The 10571-nt window shown below is 65.3% G+C and overlaps 1 protein-coding gene and 1 long non-coding RNA gene across 2 annotated transcripts; one reads left to right on the forward strand and one right to left on the reverse strand.

Annotated features, from left to right (window-relative positions):
* The first annotated feature begins 3309 nt into the window (after positions 1 to 3309).
* Positions 3310 to 5002, forward strand: LOC131818351 (uncharacterized). The gene is made up of 2 exons (XR_009348790.1): positions 3310 to 3407; positions 3852 to 5002. It is a non-coding gene; the product is annotated as an uncharacterized LOC131818351 (long non-coding RNA).
* Positions 5003 to 6624: 1622 nt separating this feature from the next.
* Positions 6625 to 9447, reverse strand: RASSF7 (Ras association domain family member 7). The gene is given in 7 exon segments (XM_059152690.1): positions 6625 to 7121; positions 7199 to 7244; positions 7247 to 7280; positions 7357 to 7485; positions 7625 to 8337; positions 8513 to 8643; positions 9322 to 9447. Coding segments are annotated over 6 exon segments (1329 nt in total). The 5' UTR covers positions 8637 to 8643; positions 9322 to 9447; the 3' UTR covers positions 6625 to 6838.
* Between the last annotated feature and the right edge of the window lie 1124 nt (positions 9448 to 10571).

Below are 10571 nucleotides of genomic sequence, written 5' to 3' on the forward strand. Positions count from 1 at the left end.
GGAAGCCGCCGCTCGCCGCGGCCGAGGGCCTCGAGGCTTCAAGACGCGGCCTAATGCTGGCTCACCTGCCAGGAAGACCAGTGTCTGGAGGAGCCTGTAGGGTCTAGGCCCCCGCCGGTAGGCTGTTCCGTGTCAGCCCTCCCCCGCTGGGACTTGGTACAGTCCGAGCCTCCGCCGTCCGCCCAGGGCGAATGGCAGCGGCCGTCCGGCACACCTGAGACCCCGCCCCCTAGGCTTGGCCCCGCCCCACGCCCGTGAACACGCCCCCACCCTGCTGCCTGCCCCGCACGCGGCGCCGCGGCCCTCCCGGCGTTGGTCACGCCCCCAGCCCGCGTTGCTCTGGCCCCAGCTGCCCCGTGGCGCTCCCGCAACGAGCAGCTTCGTGACCTGCAGTCGCTCCTGGACCACACACTGACGGAGTCCTGTGTGGGCGGGCTCCTCCAGGTGCCGGGCCCAGCGGGAGGAGACCCCCGCCCCGCGCCCCGTCTGCTTCAGACGCGGGAAACCACCAGCGCTGTCGGTCCGTACACCGCGTGGTGTGTGGCAAGCTGACCCGTGCTGGGATGAAAGATCAAGCAGGGTCGGGTCGGGGGCTCAGGAGGCTGGGAGGACCGGCCCGTGTTAGGCAGTGAGGACGGATCTGGCAGTGGCAGGGGTGGGGAGAGCCCCGAGAAGCCGCTGCCGGACGTCGGAAAGGAGGCCAAGCCGGGATGGCCCGGCCCAGTGCGGGAAGGGGCCAGAGGCGCTAGGGGCTCCGGTGGATCTGGAGCTGGATGACACGTGCTGGCTTGCCGGCTCCGGGGGGGGCGAGGCAGCAAGGTGGGGGAAAGACTAGTGAGGGCAGACACAGGGGGACCCCAGATCGGGAGCCACCATGGCCTGGGCTGGACTGGGCGCAAGAAGCTCCTGGTAGATTCTGAAGAAATGTGCGAAGTAAACAGGAGGGCAACCTGGAAGTCAGGCAAGGAAGGACATGTGAGCACCTTCTGTACATACCCACTGTCCGTACTGTCACCTCCAGGCCACACTGACTAGCCGCCCACCTGCCACCTCTCACATGCTAGATCCAAGCAAGGACACAACATGTGTACCCTGCCCCATGCCCCTCATAGACCTGCACTCTGTATTCCCTGCTGGGTTTGGGTGGTGCTTAGTGCACTCTGTTCTCCTGCCCACCCCAGCCCAGGCAGGAACAGACACGAGATACGCACTGCTCTCTGATACAGGAGGGCGCAGCAGGACTGGGAGCTACCTTGGTTCTATCCAGCCCCCACCAGCTCTTTCCCTGCCATCAGGCCTGCATGCAAACAGGGCCAGAGGGGGGGAGCCAGGTACGGCTGTGTTCCCTGACTTGGGAAGGCAGACTTGTTAGCATCCCAGGCCTGCCTTAACCAGTGACCACAGACTGGGTAGCTTAAAACAACAGATGATTTTCTCACAGTCCTAGAAGTTACAGATCTGAAATCCAAGGGAGCTCTGCTCTGTAGGAAACCCTTTTCTGCCCCTTCCAGTTTGTGGTGCTCCAGGCTTCTTTGGCTTGTGGCCACATCACCCCAAAGTTTGCCTCTGTCTTTACATGGCCTTCCTCTCATCTGTCTCTTATAAGTACACTTGTTGTTGGACTTAGGGCCCACCCAGTGAAACCAGCATGATTTTATCTCAAAACCCTTAATTATGGCTGCAGAGACCCTTTCCCCAAGTAACCTAATGTTCCCAGGGTCTAGACATTTGGATATAGACATCTTTTGGGGGACACTATTCAACCCACTACAGAAGGTGATAAGGGGTGCATTTGGAACCTGCAGGACTGGGGGACACAGCTGAAGGTCATACCTTCAGGGAACTCAGAGTCACCCTGACCTATGGCTTCTCTCTGTCCCCCAACTCCAGACTTCTTTCCTCCAAACCTCGACCCTGTCCTGAAGGTGTGGGCCTTCTCAGGGGTCCTGCAGATTACTAGTGTTCTTCCAGACCAAGGTGTCTGGGCTTCGCTGACCCCTCCCCTCATGGCACCAGTAGAACTGAGCCCGCTCCTCTGTGCTCTTTCCCCACCCATAGGCAGCCCCACCCACATCATCCGCCCCTTGGGTTTCTATCCCCAAGCTTCAGGCTCCGATGTCCCAGAGCCTCTGCATTTAGCCACTCAGGTGATTTTTTAAGGAAGAAATGAAATGAATGTGGTAATGGGAAGGGTGCAGCAGGAGCTGTGCTGGGGCTGGGGCACCTGGGGGGCTCCAGGCCCCACACAGGTAGGATGCAGGGGGGTCACTGGAGGAAGGGAGAACCGGGAAAAGGTGGTGTAGAGGCAGTGTGGCCACAGGTGAACCATGAGGGACAGGGGTGGCTGAGGCTGGACCCCTGGGCAGTGAAGAGCCGAGGGCTCCTTTGAAGCTGGCTGGCACCAGGTGAGCGGGGTCCTCTAGGGAGGCCAGGGTTGAGGCAGATGCGGGAGATGAGTGAGTGAGGTAAGGGAAAGTGGGGAGCCCCGGCTCACTTTGGAAGAGCGCAGAGGGCTTGTGAGGACTTCTGTGTCAGGAGCAAAAGGAGAGCAAGGGTCTCTACCCCATTGGGGGTCCGCATGACCCCTGGTTCTGCCTCAGGGGTCCCCTTGGCCGTGGAGGCGGGGAGGAGAATGTGAGGGGAAGGGGGTCAGGGCCAAATCTCCCTTGGCTGCCACCTTAGGGCATCACCAAGGAGTCAATAACCCAGGTCTGAAACAGTCTGTTCTCACGCTTTATACTTTTTCAAAGCCCAGACAGGACGGGGCAAAGCACCGATGGCCCTGCGCCCCGCGCCGTGTCCCCTCCGCACTCAGATTCCGAGCCTTCCAAGGTGACGGATTCCACTGGGGTGCCGCGGAGCCCCGGCCCGCCAGCCACAGTGCTCCGCGGGGCCGCGGGCAGCGCGGGCCCCATGTGCGTCCGGAGGGCGCAGCCGGGATACGTGCACCCCAACCCCGCGCGTTCCCGGGGGCCCACCGCGAGGGCGGGGAGAGCGCCTCGGGCGCTACCACCTGCCCGGCCCGCGGGGGAGCCGCCCCGCACGGCAGCAGCGCGGCGTCTGCTGGCCCCGCCCGGCAGGTGGCGGCCCCGCCCCGAGGCCGACGTGCGGAAAGGAACGCGCCGGCCGCGCCCGCAAGGGGCCGCGCGGCGGTGGGCGTGGCGGCTCGCCCCCACCTCGCGGCCACTGGCTGGGACGCAGCAGGGCGGGCCCAGCCCGGCTGGCCATTGGCCGCAAGACTCGCGTATTTGCATACGGGCCGGGGGCGGGGCGCGGGCCAGGCTCCGGGTGCGGGGTGGTCGGGGGGCGGTCGGGGGGCGGTCGGGGGCCGGTCGGGGCGCCGGGGGCCCGCGGCCGCCGCCGAATTTGGGCTGAGAGCCGGCGACGGCCCCGCGCCGCGGTTGCAGGTGACGCGCGAGGGGTCCCAGACCGGCGGGCGGGGGCTCGGGCTGGGCTGGTGCGGTGGGGCTCGGACGCACAAGTTGGAGGCGAGGGAGGGGTCGGGGGTGGGACGGCCCTTCTGTGCACCCGGTGGTCCCTCCAGGCGCAGGGCAGCCACTGCCCACCGCACACTGCGCTGCTCCGGACCCACTGTGCGTGTGACAGCGGCTGATCTGTCCCTGGGCAGCGCGACCGCCCCGGCCCTTCTGTGACCCTGGTGTGTCGGGCAAGGGACGGCCAGACCAGGTGGGAGGACGAACACCAAGGCGGGGAGAGGGCGCCCCTTTGTCGCGCTCAGCAGCGGGGTGGGGAGGAAGGGGAAGCACCGTGGGGCTTCACAGCCCTCCACACGAGGGGGCTCAGATTGGGCCAGATGCGCCTTTGGAGGGAACTTTCCTTGTGTGTCTCAGGTGCCGGGACCTGCAGAGTTGCTGGATGGTCTTCCGAATGTCGCCAAGCTGAAGCAACGTGTTCTGGTCAGACCCGTGGCCCTCAGGACCGGACCCCCTACTACCTGCCTCTTGAGGGCCACTGCTGGGAACTCAAGGAAGACAGATTTGGCTTTTCTGCACATTTCTACCACTCAGCAAGAATGCCAAGAACCCACTTGTGCCCAGCGGTGTGCCCTCCTGGAGGTGGGGGCACCCGGCCGAGCCCCCAGCCTGTCTGCTGCCGGGCCTGCTTTCTCTGCTGGGGTTCTTCTTTTTTTTTTTTTTTTTTAATATTTTATTTATTTAGTTGACTAAGAGATCACAAGTAGGCAGAGAGAGAGGGAAGCAGGCTCCCTGCTGAGCAGAGAGCCCGCGGGACTCAATCCCAGGATCCTGAGATCTAGACCTGAGCCGAAGGCAGAGGCTTAACCCACCGAGCCACCCAGGCGCCCCTCTGCTGGGGTTCTCAACCCACTGTGAAGATCTGCTGGTCGGAAAGCATGGCCTGAGCAGCCTCCAGGCATGCAGAGGCCAGGATGCCTGCCACAGGCCCTGTCTCCTCCCCAGATGGTGGGCGTTGATGGCTGGCACTGGGTCCACCATTGTCAGAGCAGCGTGAGGGACAGGCAGCCTGAATTGAGGCCTTGCATGGACTTGGACTCACCTTTGGAGGGACACTGTCGTAAAGGTCACTGTGGTGCCCTGAGGGTCACACCTAGCAGGCTTGGCAGGACAGGTTCTGCCGGCAGCAGGGAGGTTGTGGGTGGCCCTTGGGGTTGAGAACCAATGGTGCCAGTTGCCTGCCACAAGGCAGTGACTTGCTGTGGGTGACCCTCAGGGAGCCCCAGTGTTCCAGCCAGCCCACAAGAGTACTTTTGTACTGGAGGTGAGCAGGAGGGGCTCCAGTGCCATCCCCCTGCACAGTCTGGCCCTACAGAGACATTGATGATGACTGGGTCCTGTCTCACCTTGGCCAGGGAGCTGGGCTGACCTGGCTTGGTCCTGCCCTGCCATGGCCTGGATGTGTGTGTCTGGCGGGAGTGGGGAGCTGGGTCTCCTTGGCTCAGCATAGCTCACATCGTTGTTTTCAAAGAGCAGCTTAAAGCTCCGAAGTAAACTTCTCAACAGCCCCAGTGTTCGCTTACTGATACGAAGCACTTCTGGCCACTTTTGGGGGATATGGGATTTTGTCCACCTGGAACAGCCAGAGGTGGAAGGTTCTGCCCCCTTCCCCACCCCAGAGCACACTGGCTACCTGAGGACCCTTCCCAGGTGAAGAGGGCTCATCAGCTTTTCAGCCTGTAGCAGAATGGGGACAGGTCCCTGGCGATGTCTTCAGAAGGAACAGGTGTTCCTTGGAAACAGACTCAGGAGACCAGGGGTGTGCAAGCTCTGCCAGCACCAGGACTGCTTCCCTTTGGGGTGTGGGAGAGCACATGACACTGGGAGGGAGTGGACTGCCTGCCAGCCTGCACCTGGCTTTGCCCTGTGCTGGCCAGTGTGCTCAGCTTGGGAGACGACCCTGTGCTGGTGCTCAGAGGCACATCCCACCCTCCCGAGTACAGGTGAGGGCTGTGGGTGGGGATTCCAGGCCTCTTGGACCTGGCGGTGACCGCCACCGCCCGCCGCTCCAGCCCTCCCACGCAGGGCACAACGTGATGGGCATTTGCATTCCAGGCTCTAGCCGTGTGACTGTGCACTCAGCCCTGTCTCCAGTGGGTGGCTGTGCGAGAGACCGTGGGCTCGGGTGGCAGCGTAGGTAGGAGCTATGTAGGGCTGGGGGCTTTGGAGTGAGGAGCCTGGGCCAGAAGTCCCCTGCTGCTGCTGTCCCGCCGTCACTCCCGGTCCGGTTCCACCTCGGGCAGGAAGTATCCAGTCCTCATTAATCCCCTCCCCCAAGCTGCTCTTGGTGACTTCCACGCACCTGTACTCAGGACTTCTTGTCCCCTATGGTCAGCCCCAGAAGAGGAGAACACCAGGCTGAGCTCGGGGGCCACTCCAGAAGGCTGAGTCCATCCTAAGTTGCTGACTCCCAGCCTCAACACAGAGACTCCATCATCGAGGGTGCCTCCATCTCCTGTTCCTCAGTATGTGTGGCTGCACCGAGCCCCTGTGTTCTGACCATCACAGAGGGCTCCAGGGCCAGCCACGGTGCTCACAGGTGGGGCCTGCAGCCCGTCCCAGACCCAGGACTGTGATCACTGCCCTAATTTTGAGCCTGCACACTGACCTGGGAAGCAGAGGGGGCCTGGTGGATGGCTGGGCAGCCACACCCTCATGGGGCCAACAGAGCTCCTCTGGGCAGAGCTCCTGGGTTCTGGGCAGGAATCTGGGGACCTGCCCCCACAGGCTCTCCATAAACCTCAATAAACCTGATAGGCAGGTCTGGCACGTCCTTGAGTCCTCTTGTCCAGGAACCATCTTCATGCGGTGGCAGCTCCTGCTACTGGTGAGGAGTAGGCCAGAGGAGGGAGAGCCCACACAGACACCCAGACCAGGCCCGAGGCTGCTCTAAGGCCCCACACTATGCAACTCTCAATCCAGGTTTGGGCTGCCAAGGAGAGCCCCTGGGTGGGGATGGGCACAGCAGCTGGAAATGGGAGGCCCTACAAGCCCCAGTTTGGGGTCCAACTGACCACTGGTCCCTGGGAGACCCTTTTCTCAAGAGCCCTGGTCGTGGCCAGCCCCAGGTAGCTTGGGGGACTCCCCAGTGACCCTGGCTGGTCTCAAGTTTTAGGGCCCACAGACCCTGTCCGGTACAGCTTCAGGACGCACTGAAGCCATTCTGGGCAGTTTATTGAGGTTTTAGGGTTGGGGTAGGGAGGCGGCATGCCCATGTGTGTACGCAGGCTCGAGGAAGGCTACCTCCCACACACAAGCACACACCCACAGCTGAGCAGTGTCCACACGTCTCCCATCCCCCACAAGGAGCCGTGACCCTCGGGGTGTAGCACATTCTGAGCCGGTCATGCCTCCTGCCTGTCCAGGGGTCTCAGCAGACTCCCTCCACCCCCACACGGCGGAAAGCCCGGGGCCCTGAGGTGCTCTGTCTCAGGCCCAGGGCACCAAGGCTTCCCACTGTAGGGGAGAATGACTCCTCTGTGACCACCAGCTCTCCTGTCTTCCAGGTCAGGCTGGCCTTGGCTGCCCTTGCTCGTCATGTCGTGGGAGCCTGGGGCCAGGCTGGCAGTGGACGTCCACTTTGGGGCGAGAGCTGCTACCTCCAGGAGTTCTGCCTCATTGGGGCAACTGTGGGGAGGAGACAGGCTGAGGGCACTGAGGACAGGAAGGCCCTGTCCCACCCGAAGTGGGGAAGACAGACGTACTTTCTGGGCTCAGGCTGGACACTAGAGCAGGATTCCGAGGGGTTCTCGTGAGGGGCTCTTCTCTGGCCAGAGGCAGAAGACCCTGTGGGGAGAGCAGGTCAGCTTGGACCTGGGCCAGGCCTCCCACGCCCCTGGGCTCCCTCTGGAACCACTCTGACCTGTGTGCTGAGAGGGCCCCTGTCTGGCCGCGGGGCTGGTGGCAGTGCAGCCCCCGTCTGCTGGATGAACTCCTGCAGGTTGCACTGGCGCAGCTCCCGGTTCAGCTCCTCAAGTTCCTGGGCTTGGGCCTGGGGCACATGGGGCCCTCAGGGGACGCAGCCACGGGGCTCCATGGCCTCGCCCTCTCCTTGGCCTGACCCAGAGGCCAGCCCCCAAATCCGCTCGCACTGGGGCCACTGGCAGGGGCTCGGGGGCCTGCGGGCTCACCTGTAGGGCGTGCTCGGCCGCCTGCAGGGCCCTGCTCACCAGGGCCAGGCTGCCCTGCACTTCTGCGCTCTGCCGCTCCTGGGCAGCCAGGTCCTTGCGCAGGCGTTCCGCTGCAGACGCTGTGGGCGAGGGGGGTCCGGGGGCCTCTGAGGCCAGATGGAGCTCCACCTCCAGGGCACGGGCCTGGGCATCCAGGGCCTGTAGCCGGGCAGCGTGCTCCGCGGTGGCTGCGCTCAGGGCCTGCAGGCGCGCCTGCCCCTCCCGCTCCCGAGCCTGCTCCCGCCGCAGCTCCTGCTCCCAGAAGGCCTCCTGACCCAGCTCTGCGGCGTTCCTCCGCACCCTGCGCTCCAGGCCCTGCAGGTCTACACTGGAGCCTGGGACTGGTGCTACGGGGGCCACAGGGTCAGGTGGTGCAGGGCTGGGGGCCAGTCCGGGGCACCCCAGGCTGAAGGTCCATGCTTTGCGCTGCTCGTGGCCCAGGGCTGGCCGTGGCTTCGGGGGGAGGCTGGCACGGACTGGGCAGCGCTCAGGAGGTGGGCAGCTGTCTGAGGAGGGCCTCCCAGCAAGGCTGGGCCCTGTCCGCCTCAGGACAAACTGGACATCACTGGCAAACTGTCCACAGGTGGCCTGGGCACCCACTGGACACTCTTGGGGCAGCAGCTGCCGTTCCTTTTCCCTGAGACGCTGCACGAGCACAAAGCGGCCCGTCTGGCCTGGGGTAGGAGGAGACAGGTCAGCTGATGCGCCCCCCCATCCACCTGGCTTGAGAAATTAGGAGAGGGCAAGAGGGATCAGCGGCCAGCCCCAGCCTTGATCAGGGAAGGGGACGGAGGACCCAGCCCCACCTCAGGTGCACCTGTTGGGCTACCTGTGCCCGAAAGGACTCACCTATTGCTTGGGCTAGTGCGAAGACTACTTCCTGACAGGTGGTTTGCTCTGAGACCCCACAGACCACGCGCTGTATGCCATCCACCCACACCTTCAGCTCCATCGCTGCTAGCCCAGACAGCATCCCTGTCCTGCAGGGAGGACAAAGGCCAGAGGGTCAGGCCCTGCCTGGCCCCACCACCCCCTGGCCTCTCCTCTCCTCACCCCCAGAAGTGGTTCAGGGCTACTGTGCGCCCCCCACCTCATGTCAGTCCTGCTCTCCTATAGCCTAGCCCCGCACGCAGGTCATACACTGCGGGGGTGGAGGCACGACCAGCCCCCCCAAGGGGTAACCCGTGTGCCCTCCAGGAGCACTCTGAAGCTCCCCCACTGACCAGCCTCCCCGTGCCCCGCCCCACTCCCCCGGAACCAGGCGAATCATTAACCAGATCCAGCACTTCCTGCCTCCCCAGGCACCTGGCTCGAAGGGCACTGCCCCTCCCACGGGACGCCGAGCTCCGGCACCCAAGGGCGCCCTCACGAAAACACGGCTTCCCGCTGCCATGGGAACGCCGCTTCCCCGCCACTCCGACCCCGGCCCTCCGGAGCCACGGAACCGCTCCGGGGCGGCCCTCGCCGGGGCGAGCAGCGCCCTGGCCGCTCCCTCCAGCCGCGGCGCTCGCCCCCCACCCGCGGCCGCCGTCGCCGCCGAGGGGCCGCTGCAGGTGCGGCGCGGCCCCCACGGCGGCCCAGCCCGCGTCCCTCCGTCGGAGTTGCCGCCCGAGGCCGCGCCCCGCACGCGGGAGGACCCGGGTCCCTGCGCGGCTCACCTGGGCGCTCGCTGGCCTCCGGGACCCAGACTCGAACTGGCTGCTTCCCGGAGCCCGGCGCCGCCGCAACCTGCCGCCTCCAGCGCCGCGGGCGAGCCCCGGCTCGCCACTCCATTGGCCCGCAGCCCCAGGGCCCCGCCCCTCGCCCTCCTATTGGCTCCCAGGGTCGCACCGCCCGCCCTGAGCCAACGCCCATTGGCCGCCCCGCCTGCGCCCCGCCCCTCCCATTGGCTCCCCGCCCGCCCCGCCCCCGGCGGCGCCCAGGTGTGGGCGGAGCTCGGCGGCGCGGAGGGGCGGGCCGGGCCTCGTCCACGCACGCCGGAAGACCGCGAGCGACGCGGAGGGGCTCGGGGCCGGCTGGCGGCGCGCGGCACAGGTGTCTGGCTCCGCTTCCGGGCCCGCTTCCTCGGAAGCCTCCCAGTCCCATGCGTCTCCTGCCGAGGGAGGGGGCACCGGCCTGGGACCCCGCGGTCTCTGCACGCAGAGGGGCGGGCGCGGCCCGCAAGGCCAGGGACCGCCCTCGCCCCCCGACCCGGCTCCGTCCGGAGGACGGGGGCGCTGCGGGAGCGGGTGGCGGGCGCGGGCCCTCTCTGGCTGCCGCCAGCCCGGTGGTCCTGATGGGGGAGAAGGCTGCTCTGAAGCTGCTGGGGACAGAGCAAGACAAAGACCCTGGGCTCTTTGCCCGCACCCCTCCCTGCCCCCAGTGGGGCCCGGCGCCCCTGCGACTTGTGGACACACGTGGGCACCCTGAGCCCGAGAACCCCAGCCAGCCCAGCAGCCGGGGTCCCTCACAGCCTCCGTGCTGTCTGTGGACCGGGCGTGGGGAGCCTGCTCTGCCTCCTCACAATGGGCCATGGGGGGGTCCTCCCCAGCTCAGGAAGTCCCCGGGAAAAGCAGAGTTGAGGATCTTAAGGAATGATCGAAAGTGGGGAAGGGGCAGGTGAAGGCTGGAGGACATTGGCCTGTGTGTCGGATCTGGTGCCTCACTTGTGTTCTGGGGCAGAGAGAGCCGTTGTAATAGTTAGGAGGCTGTCCCCAGGGCTCCCCAAGGTGGGAGATGGACTGGAGAAGGACCGTCTTCTGACTTGGGGTTTAGGTAGGTGGGCGTCAGCCTCTGAGTAGGAAGATGCTGTGGGAAGCACTTGGGGGGCTCACTGATGGCTAGAGTCGGGTAAGCCCCCCTACACCAGGCAGCCGTGCCCCCAGTACCTGCCTGCTGCCACAGTGAGGACTATGGGAGCCTCCCCAAG

This window comes from Mustela lutreola, chromosome 1, assembly GCF_030435805.1.
Source record: "Mustela lutreola isolate mMusLut2 chromosome 1, mMusLut2.pri, whole genome shotgun sequence".
NCBI lineage: Eukaryota > Metazoa > Chordata > Mammalia > Carnivora > Mustelidae > Mustela > Mustela lutreola.